General features: G+C 38.0%; 1 protein-coding gene and 1 pseudogene across 2 annotated transcripts in view; both read right to left on the bottom strand.

The window, feature by feature from the left end:
• Positions 1-22,671, bottom strand: part of Cab39 (calcium binding protein 39) — an 84,882-nt gene that overhangs the window by 32,641 nt on the left and 29,570 nt on the right. Inside the window, exon 2 of one of the 2 annotated variants that reach the window (XM_020184147.2) lies at positions 16,639-16,795. In XM_020184147.2, coding sequence (XP_020039736.1) covers positions 16,639-16,752 — 114 coding nt within the window. In that variant the 5' untranslated portion in view covers positions 16,753-16,795. Of the gene's footprint in view, positions 1-2,905; positions 3,053-16,638; positions 16,796-22,671 lie in introns of those variants that run through there. The other variant, XM_074071988.1, reaches the window with a different exon arrangement.
• LOC109699455 (poly(rC)-binding protein 2 pseudogene) lies at positions 6,229-7,648 on the bottom strand (annotated as a pseudogene).

Genomic DNA, 22,671 nt, shown 5'->3' with positions numbered 1-22,671 from the left:
CTGTACTCTCTGTCTGCATATCTAGCTTCAATCCTCTCTACTATGGTAAGATTTTCTAATTAAAACATTCTCATGGGGTAGGGGTAAGGTTCAAGAGGTAGTAGTGTGCCTGCCTAGCAAGTTCATTGCCCTGAGTTCAAACCTGAGTACTGCTTAATACATACATACATACAAACATTCTTGCCAGGCATAGTCTGTTCTTGTGACCCAGGAGGCTGAGGCAAAATGACTGTGAGATTGAGGCCAGCCCTAGGTACATAAGTGAGACCCTATCTCAAAATAAAAACAGCAATCGATCCCCTGAAAAAAACAACAAAAAAATTCTCAACTTCGTTGCTCCATCTTGATTTATTTCTTCAATCTTGTCTCAACCCTGGTAACACACTTAGAATCACTTAAGGAGCTTTTGGAAAAGACGCTTCACCTCCCAAGATAATAATAATAATAATAATAATAATAATAATGGCAATTATTATCATTATTTTTAGCAGTACTGGGGTTTGAACTCAGAGCCTCATGATAGGCAGATGCTCTACCACTTGAGGCACTCTGCAGCCCTTTCTGTGTTGGGTATTTCTGGATAGGGTCTCAAGAACAATTTGCCTAGGCTGGCTTTAAACCACCATCCTCCTGATCTCTGTCTCCCAAGTAACTAGGATTAAAGGCATGAGCCACCAGCTCCTGGCCCAAGATAATTATTACTGGGAAAAAGAAAACTAGTATTTTTACAGTGGAGATACCACCTTAGCCAAGTGATCAAAGTGAACATCATCGTAATGAGACAATTGATATCAACTGCCTCCTGATAGATGCCCCCAACAGGCATAACATAACTTCTGTGGGAAACTTTGTCCAAAATGTATAACCTACACTGAATCATGAAGAAACATCAACTAAAGCCAAATCAAGGAACATTCTACAAAATTTTCAAGTATTCAGGTTACACAAGTTAAAGTTTGAGGAACTATTCCAGATTAAAAGAGACTAAGGACACAATTAGATGCAATGTGTGATCCTAAATTGGATGCTGGTGCAGAAAAACTCATTTGAAAAATGTCTATATATCAGTTAATATATAATATTTGTGTATCAATGTTACTTTCCTGATTTTGATTGTTGTGCTATGGTTATGTAAAATGTTAAATTTGGGGAAGCTGGGTGAAGGGTGCCCTTTTCCAACTATTTTGTAAGTCTGACAGGTTCATCAATCCTCTTATTTTGCCTTTTCTTCTTCACAGGTAAGGAGTATCTATCTCACTTTAGTTCCAAGGGTGATGGCTCTATCTCTGCATGCTGGAAAAGGACCTCTAAACAAGGATGTTGGTCTTTATTCAAGTCCCCACTGTGTAATTTTCCAGTTGTATGGCCTCATGGATACCCCTTGGGTCTTCTGGATGACCTGGTAACAAAGTGGGGGGAGGGACAGAATGGATGACCTCTGAGATCCATTTCTTAAGATCTCAAATTCCAAACAGAGGTCTTCAATTTATTTGCCCGTTGTTTACTTTCACCCTCTTGCCTTGGACATCTCTGTCTTTGTTCCAGCTAAAAGCCTGAATGTTCATAATACTCCCATTCACTCTAGGCAGTGGCCCCCGAACCTTCCCGCCCTCCAGGGCTCTATGTTCCTCTGATGCCTAGTAGCAGCTTGTACCTTCTTTCAGTTCCTGACCTTACAGTGTATAACTTCTCATGTGGACCTCTCATTTCTTTAACATAGTAAAGACCTTTGTAGAGGGCCTACTTAAACTCTTGGAACACTCTGTCTTCACTCCAATGTCTAAGGTGGCGATTTACATGACTTTGTTACCTGACTGAACTGTCTCTGCAAGTGTTTGTCAGCTGGACATGGTGTTCTGAGACACAGATAGCTACTCTCTTCTATGAGCCAGGAAGCCTCATATTAGGTTTCATGGGCACACTGCTTTATTAACAGCAGCCAAATGTTTTATAAATACATGATCAAGAAGAGAAACATGTGAAAACAGTCCCCCTTGTGGCAAATCCACTGAGTGGAAAGCTGGAAAATGATGTGTTTGTACCTCGCTGCTTACTCTTTTTTTAAAAAATTCTTTTTGTACTCCAATCCTAGGTTTATTCAATACAATTCATTTATACAACAAAGTACAAACATGATCTTATCTAAAATTCACTGCTTATTCTTCTAGGTGAGAGGGACAGAGTTTTGCCTAAGGTCTTAGTTGTTTCCTTAGGGTTTCTGAGAAGTGATCTACGAAGCAACCATACACAGTGGAGTCTAGAGCCACAGAGAAAGAGTCTGGGCTTGGCAGTTTCTCAGTCAGAATCAAGGCTCTGAGTGGAGGGATGGTGCCTAAATCCCCTGGGGCCAGGCGTGTGAATCTTAAACTAGGAAGGCTTTCTGACTTCCTACATACAATCAACTGGTGACAACTTTATTTTTATTTATCTCTAGGAAGTATTTTAAATAAATATTTAAGTTATAGCATCAACTTAAGCATTAGTCAGTATCTCAAATATTCACATCTAATGCTCACCAGCACCAGTACTAGAACTAAACTTAATAAGATAGGTTTGGGCGTGGTGGTCATGCATGTGGTCCCAACTATGTAGGAGGCTGAGGCAGGAGGAATGTCTGAGTCTAAGAGTTTGAGGCCAGCCTGAGCAACACAATGAGACACTGGGGAGGGGGAGGAGAAAAGGTGGGGGAAACAAGTACTTAGCAAGCCAAAGACTGGTACAATTGGACTACTCTAAGGCTTTCAAAAACTGAGAAGGTTTTGTATTGAATCTCTTGCCTTAAGTCCAATATCCCTGCAGTACCCATCACCATGCTATTTTACCACCGAGGCAATCAATCACTCAGATAACAAAGTAGTGAGGCAAAAATGCATTTTCAGAAGACAGGAACAGACAGTTTGCTTACCCATCAGTGCTTCCAGACTGTCCCTCAGATGCTCAAAGTGCCTTCACCACTCTCTCCTCTGCTGCACCCAACTACTCAGTACAACCAAACTGGCTTCATGCCAGGAGGTGAGAGGTGCCATGGTGGCTATTCACAGCTGAAGGGACAGGGCTGTACCTGGTGGGATATAAAACTGGGGTTGCCCTCCCTTTGCTTCAAATTCTTAATAGATTGTACTAGACAAGTACCCAAAGATACAAAGATACAAATACAATAGCAAAGGATTAGAAATAAAGGTTATCTCCTTGACCCGGTTAAATCATTATGTACCCATAAAGTAGAAGAACATGACAAGCTTTAAAAATAACTGACATCTATACTGACATGAAAGATGTTAACATTAAAATTAAAAAACAATCCAGGGTACAGAAGAGCATGACTTATCTGAGAGAGAGAGAGAGTGCTAGAATATAAGAATCTGTGAGGATGGCCCCATGTTAATGGTGGTCTCCACACATGGTAGTGAATTAAGAATAAGCTTTAGCTTTTCATTATACTCAAATATTTTCTGAATGAACACATGTTAGAACATATTACTTTGTGTAGATAAGTGACAGCATCAGAAATAAATTTAAAACCTTAGGTTTGATGAAGGAAACAGCCTTCTCACATCACCCTGCTCCTCCCACAATGATTTAAAATGAACAGGACTTTGTAAACAGATGCTGGAGTAAGGAAAAAGGATTTGATGCCTCTGAGGTTTTAGACCCAGGATACAAAGGTAGCATTTTTCAAAGGTGTCAATTAAGAAGACTGATGCTGGGGAGAAGGCAAATAACCGGTCAGATTGAACATGTCCAGCATGAAGTGATGCTGTAGCGAGGAATGGCAGCACTTAAAAGTGTTCGCAGAGATGTCAGAAGCTACCTCAATCAGTGTATTTCAAACCTTTTGGGAGCTTCTCTTCAGTCCATTGTCATTTTTCAAAACAAAAACTTTGAGTGGGAGCCCAATATACAAATTAGGATAGAGTGTAACTTTAAAGTAGATGAAGGAAGAGAAAGCATCTGAGGCCATGGCTGATACACTTCTCCTGAGCACTCTATCCTCTGCACATACATAGAACACTAAGTTTAAAAGTAAAACACACATGAAACATAAGTCCCCTTGCCCCAATTTCTAACCAAAATAAGATTCCTTCCTATAATCTGTCTCATGAGACGTGTATGTCAAGTTTCTCTAGACAGGTACGTGGCAAACTTGTTTCAGGTCTTGTGGTTTCTGTCACAACTCTGTTGCAGTTGCAGTTGAAGAACGCAGCCACAAACCACATGTAAACGAACAGGCCTTGGGTGTGTGCCTACAGCTAGACTTGCAGTGGGCAACTGGGGCTGCAGCACTGACATGGCTCTGGAAAATATTGGTGAGAAGACGGACAAAGGGTATGTGAACCTTGAGCATAAATAATTATTAATTTCTCTCAGAAATATAGCTTCGTATCTTACTTCTCTTATTCCCAGCCTTTTCTTGTCACCAGAATTTCCTTACCAAGTTCACCTTCCACAATTATGTCTAACTTCCCAAACACAGACTAGATCATATCCCATCTCTGACTATGGTCAGGGGAATGTAAAATGGCCCAGCAGCTCTGGGGAAGGTTTGGCAGTTTCTTACAAAACCACGTATGTGCTTACCACATAACCAAGGAATTGTATTCATAAAAGTGTGGTATAAATCCATAGCGTGGAATAGTACTCAGCAGTCAAAAACAATGGACTATTGATAAAATTACTGGCACAGAACTCAGGGAAATAATACTGAGTGGAAAAAAAAAAGTCAATCGGAAAAATTTTACCTATGGTTATGAGTTTACTTATCTAACTTGACCTCGCCACTTGGACCATTACACTGCTCCCCCACCACCTGCTGTTTTTGTTTTTCAGACAGGCTCTCATACTTTTATTTGGATTGACTTTGGACTGCGATCCTCCTTCCTCTGCCTCCTACTATTTATAAGACATTCTTGAAGTAACCAACTTTATATAGATTTACAGAACAGATTATTGGTTGCTGGCAGGGATTACGAATAAGAGGAGAAATGATTGTGGCTCACAGCATCAGAGGGCTGTGATGATGGAATAGTTCTGTATTATGAATGCAGTGGTAGTTACAAAGTAATCACATGGCAGTCCATGTGATAAAGTGCATAGAGCTACACCCATATCCACACAAACTATAAAACTGGTGACATTTGAGTAAGGCCTGCAGGCTGTACTGATGTTAATTTCTTGGTTCTGATTATATATATATATATATATATATATATATATATATATGGTTATGTGAGACTAATCACTGGGGGGTAGATACAGGGAGATGGTTCATGGGAACTCACGTTCAATGTACATATTCTTGTAACTTTCTGACAGCAATTTCAAAATAAATATTTTAAACAATGCAAAACAAAAGAAGACTTCTTTAGCTCTCTCAGAATATTCTTAGGTTGTATATAGGGCCTTTTTCAATCTACCAAAATTTCCATTAGTATTACTTCCTACCCATTTAAAATTACACTGAACTTGTAGCTGTTTTTGCCTTATACTTTTTTTTAAAGTTTCTTTAAATCCACTCTAAATTTATTTCAATTAAGTTCTAAATATATGCTAACCCATATTTACTGCTTTAATTAATTCACTCTCAAAAAGGGGTTAAATAATCTTACTGAAAACAGCTCTTATATCAAAGTATATGAAGACAAAGATATAAGATGGGATCTAAAAGTAAGCTAACACATACTGTTGATGCCAAATATTTGATCATAAGAAAAATTCTAATACCACATTAATTCCTGTGCTACATGCTTTTTAAAATCCTAGCCCCCCCCTTATTTTTATGCAAGACTATAAATTAATGTTATTAGAAACAAGACAGTTAAATTTTCAAAGTATGCAAGCGTGAACAAAGGGACAGACATTTCCAAGAAGCTGAATCCCAATCACATTCAGTTCCATCTGTTTTCATAGATACACATGTGCATCCTCCTTCTACCCTCAGAGAAGTGCCTATCTACTTTATACTTAAGTCCTAGGAAAATATATCCTCAATCTTTGGGCACAGACTTTACAAAGACCAACCAGGTACACTGTTATGGGAAAAAAGGACCAAGGGCCAATAAAAAACATGGACTGGTAAAACAGAAGAAAATACCTTAGTTGGAACAGTCTTCTGTTCAAAACCCAATGGGGTCCTGTGTGGGATAAAGGTACAAAAATAACAGCAAAACAACAGGAATAAAACCCACATGAATCATTGTGGCATCCAGTTTCTAGTCACAAAGAAAAGGCTCCAGTCCATCTTTTAATTTTTTTTGAAAAATTCCTGACATTACAGAACTAAACTGAAATGTATTAATATTCCACTCTTACATTTTCCATGACAAACAGAAAAATTCATGAGCCAAAAACAACAACAACAAAAAAATACAAAAAAGGGGGGAGGGGGAGAAGCTCATAAAACTAAATATGGATCTCAGCATTAACAGTTGAACAGAGAAAGGAAGTAAAACGCTTTAATTAAAAAATCATGAGTGGATGATAAAATGTGTAGAAACTGAAAATTTACAAACTATTTAAAACCTGGAATCGCTGACTGTTTAGAAACTACAAAGATGGATCATGGGTGGTGGTGGTGAACAGAAGAAAGGGATTATGGATGAATCTGCATTGTTCTAGCAGCTCCTCATGCCACCCATCTCTGAGGAAAGCCTGACATTGATTAGATATTGAGCCAGACTAATGCTGGCAGCAGATCCAGTGATGGTAATCTGCATGTCAGTAGATCCTTCCACTAGGTTTGCAGTTTTGATCTGCGTCCCAGACAGCTGATGGATCTCATTGATTTTAGCACCTTGATGCCCAATTATGCAGCCAATCAAATCGTTTGGAATGGTGAGTTCACAAGAAGTTGTCTGAGCAGATGCATCCAAACCTGCACTGAATCTGGTGTTGTCATGCATCATGGGAAAATGAGACTGTTGCACTGCCAACTGGTGCAGCTTGGTCAACTGACCACCTGCAAAGATGACTGGAGAGCTTGACGGCTTGGACCAAGTACAGGATGGTCATGCCCTTCGGTGGGGGGTACTGGGTGAGTGTCTCCAACATGACCACGCAGATCTGTTTGACACAATCAATGATGGATTGCGGAATGCCAGCAATGGTGATGGCCTGCTCAGTTGAGTTAGGGAGCATATCCCCCGTCACCTGGACCTGACCCCCGGTACTTGCTCAGATTTCCTTGATCTTGCAACCACCTTTCCAATTAAAGAGCCACACTGACTAGCAGGGACCACCAGCCTTAGGGTGACTGGAAGTCTACTGGCAGCTGTGCTATTAGTCATAGAGCTGCTGATATTCTCTTCCAGTTTGTCAATGATCATAGCAAAGGCTTTAAAGATGGCAGGAGTGGGTCCAGCCAAAGTGGTAACTCTCTCAGGACAGCTCCCTTCTGAGATGTTGATACGTGCACCACTCTCCTCTCGCATCTTCTTAACCGATTCTCCTTTCTTTCTGATGATACTGCCAACTTCCTTTCCATGCACAAGTAGCCGGATGGTGAGAGCGACATTTAATCCACCTTCAATCACACTGGTGTCCATGCCAGTAGTGTTATAGGGAGCTGGACTTTGAGTGGTCAAGTCTTTGGTCACTGGTGGGGGTGAAAGCCAAAAACTGCAGGCATGAGGCCACAGAGGGGAAAAGGGGAGCGGGGCGGGAAGGGGAAGGGTGGGAGGGTGGGGCAGAACAATAGAGGCTGGCGGGAAGGTGAGGGCCCCCCCACAGCGGGCGGGGGGGGGGGGGGTTGGGGAGGAGGGAGGAAGGGGAGGGTGGAGGAGGAGGAGGAGGAACGGGGAAAGAGACCCTGGGGCAAGAGACACTGGGGCGAGTGGAGGGCAGGCAGAGGCCGGTTGGGTGCACAGCTACCTCTGCTGGTCTGGGCACCCCCCCATCTCTTTTACTAAAAAAAATGTTCGCATATTCTAAGCTGAAAGATCATAGACTAAGAAAAACCTATTCAGCACCTTCTGGTGTCAAAGATTACCCTAAACAAGTTTAGTAATCATGAGTCACTGCCAAATGGCCATACTATGAAAAGGCTACTCCCTCCCCCACTCTTATATATGGCAGCAAGCTATTCCTCTCATGGAATTAAGTGAATATAGCTATTCACCCAGGAACAAATGTACTCATGGTGATGAAGGGAATCAACTATAAGCTGAGCAAGGAAGCCATACCTTCTTCATATATCATATAGTGGGCAAAGGGTGTAAGAACAGTCACTTAGATACACCACATCTATTTGGATGTTGGCAGTGAAAGAGCAAGTCCAATCCCACACCCATCTACCAGTTACCCAGATAGAATGATGGTAAGATAACTTTTATTTTATTAAAGATATAAGGAAATCAGTCTTGTATAAACTCTTTAAAAAGCTGTGGCAAAGTTCCTAAGGGACTATTTGTGTCATATGCAATTCTTAAAAAGGAGTAAACACTAAAATATTGCATTCATCATTTTGTTAAAGGAACACATGAAACAAATGGGAAATGTCAATGGACACAGTGAATAAAGTAAAACAAGTATAATTTTACTATTGGTTTGGCATGGCTAGGTGTAAATTCTACCTATGACTTTAATATATTAAGTTACCTAGGAAACAATAGTTTTCTTAGGACTGGCAGAGTGGCTCAAGTGGTAGAGTGCCTGCTTAGCAAGCGTGAGGCCCTAAAAAACCCATGAACAATAGTTTTCTTCATATGGACCATGAGAATAATAACCTCAAAATAAGGCACAGGCTTCTCTCCAAGGAGTAACTTGCAAAGGATGGTACTGGATCAACAGTAACTGTGTGGCTACCTCGCCCATGCCAATATATCTGCAGAGAAAAACCTCCGAGGAAGCCAACTTCCACCTATTATTTTCTCAACATCAAGACAAAATTGGACGTACTGTCACTTCCACTCACAAGTATCAATTCTATTTCTTGCCACTGCCTGAAAGAGATCTCACCCTCACCTAACAGTAGATGTTCCCCTAAAAATATTTTACTAAGAGCTATTCATCCTTCAAAGACACTCTACTCAAACCTTACTCTTTCTATGTTAGGCCTCCCATCTTTAATTCATTCAACTGTTCCTCACAGCACTTTTGAATTTTCATGCCAGTCTGGTTACCCCCTCTCAATACACTCATTTCTTTACATCCTCAATTGAGGACTTACCCACACAAAGCAAAATTTAAATAATGTACTTCTATTATTGCAATGTCGCCTTTTAATAGCTTTTCTTGGAGACTAAATAATAATCCTCTCTGCAGAACTGCATTTGTGTCTCTGTCAAAAATTAATTTTCTTTACATGTATAGGTTTATTTTTGGCCTTCCTAATCTGTTCTGCTGATCTATCTTTACATTGAAAGTAGTGTTTCAATCCCAACAGTTTCATAATTTTTGAAATAAGATCCCGTGAGTCCTCCAACTTTATTTTTGTTTAACATTATTTTTATCACTGTGGGTCTTTTACATTTCTACACTAATTTCAGAACAGATTTTCTATTTTAAAAAGTCTGCTAGAATTGCATTGACTCTATAGATAAATTTGGGGAGAAATGATTTATTTCACAATTCTGAGTCTTCCAACCCATGAACAACATTTATCTCCCGCTTAATTTAGTTCTTCGCTTTCTCTGAGAAATTTATTTTGTAGTTTTGAGTCTTTTGTTTCCTTTATCAAATTTATTCTAAGTATTTCATATTTTTTGAAGCTATTCTAAATGGTATTTTAAAATTTCAACTTCAGATTGTTCATTGCTACTATACAGCAATCAATTAACTTCTACATATTGACCTTGTGACCTGTGACCTTGCCTAAACTCACTTGTTCTATTAGTTTTTTGCAAATTCCTTCTATTGTTTTTTGTAAATGACCATATTGTCTGTAAATAAAGGGTTTTACTTCTTTCCAATCAGGATGTCTTCAATTTCTTTTTTCTTGCCTGATTGTACAGGTTAGAACCTCTAAATACAATGTTGAATAAAAGTGGCAAAAGTGGACATCTCAGTCTTACTCTTGACCTCAGAGATAAACTGGTTCAGCCTTTCACCAAACGTTTGATGCTGGCTGTTAAGTCTTTGTAGATGGCCTTTCTCAAGTTGAAGAACTTTCCTGCTACTCCCCTTTTGCTGAGTGGTGTAATTTTTTTTTCAACCAGAAATGAATGCGCATTTTTTTCCTTTTTATCTACTGACATATAGTTTGTCAATATAGTGAATTATAATGATTGACTTTTGAATGTTGAACTAGCCCTACACTCTAGGAATAAACTCCTCTTGGTCACAATATATTATCCTATAGGTTAGATTTAGTTTGCTAAAGATAGTTTAGAAGCTGTGGGCATGGCTCAAGTGGTAGAACTCCTGCCTATCAAGTGCAAGGCCCTGAGTTCAAACCTAGTGCAGCCTAAATAAATGAATGAAAAAAATATAGTTTACAATTTTTATATCCTTCTTCATGAGTGATGTTACTTTGTAATTTTCTTTATAATATCTTTGTCCTATTGTGGTATGAGGATAATGGTGACTTGAATGAATTAAGAACTATTCCTTCCTCTTAAATTTTCTAGTATACTCTGCACAGCAATTCTAGTTTTTTGTCCTTAAAACATTTGGTAGAAGCCTGATGTGGTGTTGCATGTCTGTAACCCTACCACTTGGGAGGCTGAGTAGAAAGATCACAAGTTTGAGGCTAGCCAGGGCCACAAAAATAGGTTCGAGGCCAACCTGGACTACCAAGTGAGATCCTATCTCAAAATAATTAAGGAAAAAGAATGAAACATTTGGTAGAAATCTCCAGTGCAGTCTTTTGGGCCCAGAGTTTCTTGATGGTATAGTTAGTAGCTACATTTTTTCCAATCACTTTGACATAGGGCTATTCAGGTTCTCTAGTTTTTCCTAAGTGAGCTTGGGCGATTTGTATCTTTTAAGGAATTTCTCCAATTCATTAAAGTTGTCAAATTTACTGCCATAAAATTGTTCATAATATTACCGTTCTATTATCTGTAGAATCTATGATGTCAACTCTCATTCCATATATTAGCAATTTCCATCTTCTCTTTGTTCTTATTAGTCTAGGCTAGAGGACCTAACTTCATCCTTCAAAATGTTCTGAGACTTCTTACTTTTTAATGACCACAATATGGTCCACATTGGTAAATGTTCCAACTGCACTTAAAAAGAGTAAGTACGCTTGCTCTGATGGTGTTAAGTGGAGTATTCTACAACTGTTAATCAGGTCAAGTTGGTTGACAGTACCAGCCTGGTGAAGAACAAAATCCTCGCTGAGCCGGGTGTGCCAGTACATGCCTATAATCCCAACACTGGGCAGGCTCAGGCAGGAGGATCAAAAGTTCACCAGCCTAGACTATACACTGAGTCTGAGGCCAACTTGGGCTACACAGAGAAAGCCTTACTCAAAAACAAATAAACAAAAACATCAGAAAAAGAAAAACTTTGCTGATTTTCTGCATGCTTATTCTGTAATTATTGAAAGTGGGGTATTACTTTGTGGCTGTAACTAGTGTTCTTTCAGTTCTCATTTTTGGTTATTTTATTTTGAAGCTCTGTTTTAGGTGTACAAATATTTAGGATTATGTCCACTGGATTAACTAACTGATCCCTACTTTACCATGAAATGGTTTTCTTTGTTCCAGGCAATATTCTGTGATCTGAAATCTGTTTTGCCTGCTTTCAGTAGAGCCATTCCAACTTTCTTTTGAGAAGTGTTACTTTTAATCTATTTGTGCTGCTACCTGTTAAATAAGTTTCTTATTGGCAGTGTTCAGACCATTTATGTCTATTGTGATTACTGATACACAGTGGATCTATCTTCTTGCTATTTTTTTTAAAAACAGCTCAAATACAGAGCTATACTTTTATCTCTATTAGATTATATCAATTAAGGTTATATATACTCTCCAACCTCTGCCCCCACCTCCAGCTAATTGACCCTTCTTTGATACCAGATCCAATCATCCACAGAATTTTCTATTCTCCTCAATCAGAAGCTGCTAATTAAAGCCTTTAATTCTCTTGCATAAGCTAACCACAGTAGAAGCTTAGAGTTGAGGACTGTATCTTGCAGCAGACCAAACTCTATATTCAACCATCAGATCCATGAGGCACCATTATTCATCTCATCATGAAAATGTCCTCTGATAATCCTAAATAGTAATACATGATGACACTAGGACTACCAGGATAGACTTCTTGAGAAAAATCACTTATCTCATTCCTTCTGTGTGTGGCAGCACTAAAAAAGGAATATGATACTTGGTCACCACCACAGAACCCAGAGAAGATGCTTGGTTATGGTATTCTCTCGTTAGTCACAAACTCAACATAGGAGTTGTTACAACACTTTTGACAATATGGTTTTACCTCATTCAGCAATCATTAAGCATTTAGAAGAGAACAAAGTGACAGTTCATGTTAACTCTTTCTATTCTATTACAATAAATCTAAGCACTTGGAAGGCTTGTGATTCAATGCAAGAAGAAAATGTTACTACCATATACTATGAAGGAAAACAGAGTAAGTGGGAAAAAGAATACAAAAGGGTAAGCTGCACTGTAAATAGGAGTTGGGGGAAAGGCAGCACCTAAGCAGTCTTGAAAAAGGGTGTAAGCCAAAGAGAGAGCTGAAAAAGAACATTCTAGGTGAAGAGAACAGCCAAATGCAGAGTCCTAAAGGCAGGAGTGTGACTAAAGCCTGGGAAGAAAGAAGGCCAATGTGGGAAAAAGAAAAGAGACCACTAAGATCATGGACCTGATTATCTAAGGCAGGGATCAGCCTTTATTTTTCTGTAAATGGACATGTAGTAAGTATTTAAGCTTTGCAAGACACATAAGGTTTCTATTTCATGTATTTCTTTGTTTTTTAAAAATGCTTTAAAAATGTAAAAACCATCCTCAGGAGCCTTACAAAAATAGGCCTAGGCAAGATTTGGCTGCAGCATGTACTTTAGACCCACGTAAAGATTTTGACTATTTAAGGGAAATATTATTTGAGTCACATTTTGGAAGAAATGTAGGGGGATGAGGGTGCTCAGTGAGAAGGACAATGCAGTAATCCAAAGCAGAAATAATGATGGCTAAGACCACGGTGGAACAAGGAAAACAAGAAGTACTTAGAATCTAGATAAAAAAAAATTTTTTTTTTAAATAAAGTGAATGGATTTGGGAGTGAGAAAGGAACATGAATGGATTTTTGGTCTGCAAAACACATGACTGTGGATGGAATAGGTTTTTAAAGTAAAGTATGTTTTGATTTAAAGTAGAGAAGAATTTCTATCTGTCAAGTTCCAAAAAGATGGAACTGCTTCAAGCTTAAAAATGAATTTGGGAAGAAATGGCATGTTAACTATATTTGATCTTTCCATCTGATAATATGGATTAAGTTTTCTTTTGTGTCTCTGTGAAGAAGGTTCTACAGTTTTCTTCATATAGACTCAGCATACTTCCTGATGAAAATATTCCTGAACATCTTACATTCTTGGAATAAGACATTTATAAATTCAAAATTTTTATTCTAGATAGTTAGAGCTGGCATTTAAAGTAGTTATGTGTATTCTACTCATTTAGTTGCCTTATGAGGCTCTCATTTCCTCATGGCTCTCTTGCATTTTGCAAACATTTATGAATAGCTCTTCACTGTAATCTTCCCTCTTTATTTGCAACAGCTGTTTTCAATTTCTATTATAAGCCATTTCCTTATGTATTGGCTAGAATTTCCACAACAATGTTAACAGTTTAATGTGACTATCAACACTGTTTTTCATGGTTTTATATTTAGTAATTAGATCTTCAACTTTTCACTATTTTAGGTAGGTCTGGGCTCTTTTTCCTTCCCCATTTGCACTAGTTGCTACTTCCTTTTGAATCCTGATAAAATAAACCGGAAATTTCAGGGGTTTCCCTCCTACTCGTAAATGATTTCAGAACAAGTAATAATAAAAATTTTTTAAAAACCTAATATAATGAATGGTGACACACTGCATGCAAATGCGAATGTATGAATCCAATGGTCTTCTACTAATCCATACATCAAAAGACGTTTTTCAAGACAATGCCACCTTTCTCTCTGTATTTTTCATTTTTAAAGATATGGTTATCTTCATAAAAATACATTATTTATGTTAATATGGAATAGCATGTTACTTTTAAATGAGTAGGTATATTTTAAACTCCTGGTTTTAATTTTCAATGGGGTGATATCAATAGATAGTTCACTTACATGAAGTTATTTTAGGTCCTTAATAATTTAGGAATATAAAAGAGTAAAAAAAAGAGGTTTTGAGAAACATGCTATTGTACCAGTCTATTTTATTATTTTTGTGGCACTTACTAACTACCTGAAATTCTTGTTCAGTTATATGTTTATCATTCATCCTTCTCAAATTAGAATGGAAGCTCTAAAAGAGCTGAGACCTTGTCCATCTTACTGAGTACTATATCCCCCAAACCTAAAATGTGACCAGTATATAACATAGGTGTTCAGTATTAGTTTCATGAGAAGGTTGGGTTGGTGGTAACTCAGCAGTAAAGCATTTGCCTAGCATGAATGAGGCCCTGAATTCAATCCCTAGCAAAACAAACACACACACACACACACACACACACAAACTCTCTCTCTCTCTCTCTGCATATGCAATATTAGTTTGATGAACAGAATGCATTTAAGAGGTGGATAGCATATTTAGGCACAGATAAAAGAAATGGATCATTTTTAATTTATGGACACACACACACATTATTAGCCTTCCAATGACTAGCAGTTTCAGAATAAGGGTGAAGAACAGCCAGTGAGGCAATTTTTGGCAGACAGGTATCATGTCTACTCCATGGGATCTGCTATCCCTCACACTGCCTCTTCAGACCAGTTGGCCATCCCAGTCATGGGTACCACACCTTCTTGCTAGCTGTAGCTACTGCCACCTCTTGCAAACCCTGTAGACTGTCCAACAGTGAAAGAGAGGCCAAGTTAAGTATTTTTATCCTTGAGTTAGCAGGTATTACTCTGATTCTGGCAAATGTCTTCTCTAATTTCCTGGAAATATATGCCTCTAGTTTCTGGAGATAGACTGTCCATATTTTTATAGGCTATTTATTATTTTAATAAGCTGGGAAAAGTACTTCAGTTCTGTGTTTATAACAATACCACTTGCCCAGGAAAGTTCTCTTAGAATCTATATGCTTTAAAAAAAAAAAAACCCACAAACTATTTCGGTTACCCTGGTTTCCCAGTCCAAAAAAGCATTAAAAATATTAAATAGAATGAGAAAATGCAAGGAAACTGGATAGGCTAAAATCAGGTAGCTGCATTTACTAAAAGACTGTAATAAAATAACACAGTAAAATACTGACAGAGCAGAAATAATAGCTCATAGACAAAGAATCTGGGACCACTAGAATAGATAATCATTCATAAACTCCTCAAACTCCCTGCAGTATAATAATATTTATACTACACTGCAGTATAATAATATTTAAGAGGAAGAACCTCAAATCAAATAATCATTACAACATTCTAAGAACAAAGGCAAACTAGAGTCTTAAAAGATAGTAGTTAAGAAGCCTAATATTTCTTCTAAGACAGAAAATAATCTCTCAAATAAAAATGAGTTGAAAGACTTCATCTATAAATATCCACGCATTCAGCCCATGGAAGTCAGGTACCCTAGAGGGCACAGAGGGGCCAGAAATGACACATTGCCCAATGAGCTCACAGTCCAGTAAGGGAGACAAAAATACAACAAAACAATCAGGTTGAAAATTGTGATGGCTCTGACATTTCCAAGACAGGTGCTCAAATGACAGAGATTTGTTTTACTGGGCAGGGATGGGACTGGAGAGGGAGTATTCTGGGAAGCCATGTAGGAAAAGGAAATGTATGTGGCAGTTTTGAAAGATGAATGAGGCTTTGAGGGAAATGGGGTGACGAGGAACAGAATTCCATGGAGAAGCAAAAGCATTTTGCTATTTGACTTGGTGCAAGATGCTGTAGCAACTGCTAAGGTGCATGAGAAAGACTGTGAGATCTTCATCAAGGAACAGAACTCAGGTTCTACTCATAAGCCCTTTTGGAAGGAGACCACACAATATTTAGTGAAAAATGGTGTTTTAGGGAATAGTGTGATGAAAGTCAGGATTTGAACTCTAGTGAATGGGAAGGTGGAGAGAGTTGATATGGGTAGAAAGACAGGAAGTGAGCAATGGTATCCTTTCAAGAAGATTGCCAGTGGAGGGCTAGGGATTTGGCTCAATTATTAGAGCACCTGCCTAGCATGCCCAAGACCTTGGGTTCAATCCCCAGCACTGTACAAACAAAAAAGAAAAAAAAAAGTGCCCATGGAAACACTGCTTTCAAGAATCAGATAAAACACTTTGACAATGAAATAAACAATTTAAGTAAACTTGCAAACTGTAACTGAAAAATGGACAAAAAAGTTAGAAATATGTTTATGAGAGAGAAGCACAGGAGAAAACGTGTTTTGGCAATAGCAGTAGTAAATACTGCTAGGATTGTATTTTAAGAACCCAAATAAATCCAAATGAGAATTGTCCTTAAAAAATTACCTCATAATTTACCTTATGTTTGCTCCTAATTATAAAAGTTAAAATGTAAGTAAAGCCAAATGCATACCTTTTCTGCTTTTTTGTCAGAAATGTCCTGCTTTTCCAGAACAGCCATGCTTTCCTTCAGGTTCTTCACTATGTCTGCTGGAGATTTGTGAGACTTGCCAAATGGGAACGGCATGACGGCAATGACAGAGGCCTTCACTGCACTCTGCCTGTTTCACCTGAAACACAGTATAGACTCAGGTGAGAAGAAAGTGGGGTCAACAGAAGACACACTAAATTCTAACCTGGGAAGAAAACCAGTACTTGAGACAGCCATTTTATAGGACTCTCAAAACCAGTAGTTAACTGGGAAACCCGCTAATGTAAAAGATGATATAGCACACAAGAACAAATACTTTATACTTTTTAAAGCACTATATTATTTCGTTTCAAAGCCTCTGCTCATTCGAGGAACAACACACAGATGCTGCTAATGCAGCAGCAGCAGTTACACTCACAGGGCAAGTACTGGTGTTAGGTCTGATGCTAATCATTTAATTCATCATCTCATAGAATGTTTTCAAACAATTCCCTGAGAGACATTATTGCTCCCACTTACAGGCGAAGTATAGCAAGGTTCAGAATCGGCTCAGTTTAGTAAGTGGTAAAATAAGCTCAGGTCTGTCTTAATCTTGTGTCCTTAATCATCATACACTACCTCCAATTAATAGGTGCAAAAAGCCAGGGAAGGGGCTCAGCTAAAAACATCAGGCTTCCTATCTAGGTCCTTCCAGATGCTCCTCCTGTTCTGGTGCCGATGCGTGTGGGGGAGGGGCCTGCACCAAACATGCACAAGTTTCCTTGGTGTCCATCTTCCCATTCAGTCAATGTCTCAGAGACAGATAGAACCTTGATGGCACCTTAGACCAGTCTCCCAGCAGATCCTGAAGGCTATGATGTTACAGATACAATATATCCTCCTTTAGCCTGGATTTTACCATCTCCTTTGAAAGAACTCACTGGATAAAACCCTGGGAGTGTGGCGGGGAGATAATGAACTTCTCAAATTTCTTAGTTTTTTTGTGGTAGCAGAAAATGCCATTTCAACCACACAAAGCACAATATTAATTATCCAAAGGAAGGACACGAGCAAACAAAGTTAACAGGACAAATGATGGAAATAACTTGAGAATGTGCTGGAAAATACAATCTGTTTTAATAAACAGACTAAAATAAGTTCAGCTCATAACCACTAAACAACTTCCTAGCAAGCACGAAAAGGTAACAGTTTTCAGAAGAAAGTGCTTTTCAAACTGAATTCCAACTTCGTATTTAACTGTATCAGATGTCTCCTCACTTCCCACCCCTACACCAAAGTAGGAAGAGATCAGTCTCAGATATTCCAACCCTACTGTTTTTCACCCATGCAAGCAGAAATATCTCTACTGCATAGAAGCATCGTAACACTTCTTCTGAATTTGGCCTGAGATTTCATATGAAGACAGAACTTGTTATGTTTTTCCCTAAAGTCTGAGATACAGTGAAATACGTATCTGTTTATGAATGATAAATACTTAGGGGAAAAGAACATACAAAATAATGTTGTTACCCCTACAATTAAATCACAAACAAGGATGTTATTTCTCAACATGTTTTGATATGATGTTATGACCACTCTTTGTCCCTAAGTATCACCCATCTCAGCTCTGTCAGCTTATAAGTCCTTTTTCAATCAAATTAAAACCATATCCTCACTAACCAAAGAGAAATAGCTTAACATGTTCTCCATGATAGTTTCTAAATATTCAAAAATGCTTAAATCCAGTTGTAGATATGTTTTCTATGACAAGAAGTTTAGATGTTTGAACAGAGTCACTCCCAACTGGCTGTTACATTATCTCTTATAATCTGGCTTGATGGCACCTAAGTCCTGAATCACTCTTTTCCACTACCTTTTTAAAAAATCATTTTTTTGGGGGGGCAAGCAGGTCACTTCCACATAAACATCATGGGTCACACTTACACAGTAAGTTCTCTGAAAATATTATCTTTCCCATCTGCAACTCAGCAAATAGCAGTGATGCTACATGTCAGTGGTAGGAGGAGGGTTGCAATGTTTAATGGTATTTTGCAGGAAGTGTTACGGTGCTATGCAACACAGATATTTTCAGCTCTGGCTCAATGGTGGAAGAGGTGACTTTCCAGGGTAAAGGAGGTTTAAAATGTCCTACCACACACCAAATGTTGGTCACAGCAGAAAGCACAACTGCCCAAAAGAACACGTACACAAAATACTTCTATGAGAGAAAGAGAAGGTGTGACACAATTATTCCTTTTAATTAATACACCATACCTGCTATGATTCTACAGGACATATAAACTAATAAAATGTTCTCTAAAGAAATATAGTACATGTACCCAGAATAAGAAGTGGTTGTTCCTCAACAGGATCCGATCATGAGTGAAATTACCCTTGACAGACTCATATTCTCCACCCCACACTTTATACATTCTATTATGATCTAGTTTTTAAAAATACAGTTAAAGAGGAAATGAGAGTATAGAGCTCTTATTTCTGGAGTATAGTAATTCTCCACAAATTATTTTGTTTCATTTTATGTCCGCGGACTCACCTTCTCACACAATACAACTATCAAAAATGTGTCTGTACATGGGGAGGGGGTGTAACAAAACCAAGGAAACAACCCCTAAAACTTCTGCAATACAGAATTTGTTTATTATGTCTAGGTTTGTTATTTACTAAACTTAAATATGATACTATTCCATGTCATAAGTGATGTGATTTTAAAAATAATCAGAAATCCAGAAATTATTAAGATTTAAGAATGCCTGGACATGATGGACAAGTAGCCAGACATGTACCTAGAACACTGAAGAGGTAAAAAAGCAATGTTTTAAGAAATAAAGTTCTTAAACATGTTGGATTAGCATGCATACAACCACTAAGTACTGATTTTGTGTTGCTGAATGTGCAGTGAGTACAATAAAGAAAACTAAAGCAGCTACTGAGGTAGAAACGGTTGTCTCAATGTCCTGTCTCACAAGTATTGTGATGAAATCATGGACGTGTCATACAAGCATGGTCATTAAAGATGGCATTAGATAACAAAACAACCAGTCAAAAGAACTGAAACATGCTACTTCAAGGGAGAGGGAAAAGGATAAGGTCTGGCATTTTTTCCCTTAGGAGCCTTTTTCTTTTCTTCTTTTTTTTCATAACTATCTGACACCTTCAAGTATATATACATGTAACTTTAATTAACATAAAGCCTAAATTTAAAGCAAACAATGGATGAAATACAGTAATTCATCCTTAACACTAAAAAATACTATCTATAAAACATCTGAATAGAAGGCAGAATGACAGAAGAAAGCAAGCTACAGACTTCTAATCTTCAAAGAAAAAAACCAACAGAAGTAGAAGCGGGTTTCAAACTTTGACATGTTCTACATTGTGAAATTTATTTAATGTATTACACAAACACACACACAAAACTCTAGAACTAAAACTAATCTAAACTGATGTTTTCTATTTTATTCAATTTCATTCTTTAAAATACACAGTGACTAACCAGATTTCATGAATCACTAACTGGTTTTAGTGATAATAAAGAGGAACAGGAAGATCTGGAACAAAATAGGCTTAAAACGAGCTTATCTTTTAAGTTTCAATTCTCATTTCAATCTCCTTACTCTATACTCACAAGAAGAAAAAGTTAATTCCTTCATAGAACACAGGACCTTCAGACAATGTTTACATGACAGAGTGGACTCTTCAGCTGGTACTACTTTCTCCTTAGAGAGGAGACTATGCCTTCCTAAAAGCCTGGTCCACCTTGGAAGCAGTACCCTTGAAGGATGGGAAACCCACAGGCACAAGTCTAAATTTTAGAACTGACAATCCAAAGAGTATGGTGATGCCCAAGCTGGAAGTAACAGTAGTTAAATAAGAAAGAGTTAAGAGTTTACTGTAACAATCTACATCTTTTTTGTTTACCTTTATCACAAGTGGTATAGGGACTGTAGGATTCCAAGAAGCCATTTATTCAGGCACTTTTTCAGTAACTTCATTGCCAGTAGAATAAAATCCAAATTCCTGGCTTTGGTCCTAGCCTTTACCCATCTCCAATTCACAGCATAGCCCTCTGGTCCCTATTACAGAATTCCAGCCACACTGATGTCCTCTCTGCTCCCTGATATCCAGCTACTTCCACAGTATTGGTAAAACTGCAATTCTAAAATTTAAGATGATGAGCATATGGGTTTTCATTATTAGTGTATGTTCAAAATTTTTAATATTGTTTAAATAGCTTAAAGTATGTTTTGGACATAACTGGAGTTCATCAATGAAATAGGCAGAATTACATATCACAATTAAAAAAACTCATTTAGCTTTCAAATACTAACTTCCTATCTTTTCCAAAAAGTTGGTTCCTACAAACCTCAGCAGGATGCCTCTGGGCTGAGCAAAATTATTAATGCAGTTGGGACAAAGCCAGTTATTGTTAGGATCCTCAAGGGAGATATGGAAACCCACACCCACATCTCCCACCCCCCAGTTTAGGGGAGTGGAGGAGGTGGGGAAGAGGGTATACTTGCTCTTGATGGCAAATCAGTAGTGTATGCTCATAATCCTAAAGATAAAGAAAACTTAGGGAGAAATTTAACTTGAAAATGGGAAGGGGTAATTTAACATATTACTGAATTTGTGAAAGGAATCCAGTAGCTATCTGCTTTGCCCAAATATTTATTCACTGCTTTCCACTAGTTGCTTGCTTCTCACCAAACTTTCTATCTGCATTTACTTATCTTTCTGTACTTAATTCAATGACTCATCTTAACTCCAAAGCTGATGTCCTTCAAGATTCCATTACTGGCTGTCTCCTTACCCTACATTCACTCTAGGTGGTCTCAACTATGGTTTTGGTAATCTGAAATTCATTTCTTGCTCCAACCCCTTAGTCTGCATTTCCAAATACCACTCCCTATATGTCATCCTGGCATCACAAATCTCATCTACATCCTGCTTCTTTTTCTGTGTTCCCTTTCAGAGTGAATGGATCCACTGTTTACCCTATCACACCCTTTAGCTATGACAGCTGACTCCATCCACTTGCTTAACTCTTCCATATATAATCAGTTCACAATTTCAATCAATTCTGTCTTGTAAATCAATCTTTACAGACCCCCACTATTCTCCACATAAGTCAGGTACTGTCAACGGGGCCAATATTATGATCTTAAATGTCCCTCAAAATTTGTGTGCTGGAAACTTATCCCCAGTGCAAATGTTGGGAGGTGGAACTTAACAGGAAGTGTTTAGGTCATGATGAGGGAGTCATACTCATGAATTGATTGATGCTGCTATTAAGAAGGGCTTGAAAGAGTGGATTCACTTTCTTCTGCCATGTGAGAACAGTGTCCATCCCATCTTGACCTTCCATCTTCCACAATATGGGGATGTAGACTTCAACCAGATACCAGCATCCTGATTTTGAGTTCAGCCTCAAGAACAGAGACAAACTTTTGTTCTTTCTGTTAACCAATCTCGGGTATCTTGTGATAGTAGTATAAATGCAGTAAGAGAGAAATGCTTTAGAAAATTTGGTTTTCACAATGATTGGGGCATTTACTGACCACTGAAATCATCACCATCATTACTGAAAAAAAGAGAACTGCTTTTCATGCTGGTGATTACATAAGCACTTCTTTCTGCTGATTTCTATATCCTTGGGAGGGGTAAGTCAGAATAGAGTCTATCTGTTCCTGCCTCTTAGTCCATCACTGAGAGTTCAAATTCTAGCTTAAAAAAAAAATGGCTGTATTTTTCATTTTGCAAAATTCAAACATTAAAGGATTACATAAGGTAGAAAATGAAAATCACCTGCATAACCTATAGAGGTAATCATTATTAATGGATTCTTTCTTTACTGCTTGCTTTATATTTGTAGTTCTTTATGCTAGGAGTCTACTTTCTTCTCCAAAACAGATGGGAGACCAGATGATGCTAGAAATTGTCACTTCTGTCTTAAAAATCACAAAAATTTCAAATCACCACTCTGTTCCATTAATATTCCTAAAAGCAGAAAGTTCC

This window comes from Castor canadensis, chromosome 4 (genome assembly GCF_047511655.1).
Source record: "Castor canadensis chromosome 4, mCasCan1.hap1v2, whole genome shotgun sequence".
NCBI classification, from domain to species: Eukaryota; Metazoa; Chordata; class Mammalia; order Rodentia; family Castoridae; genus Castor; species Castor canadensis.
The sequence above is the reverse complement of the archived record's forward strand: the minus strand, read 5'-3'. Positions and strand labels throughout refer to the sequence as shown.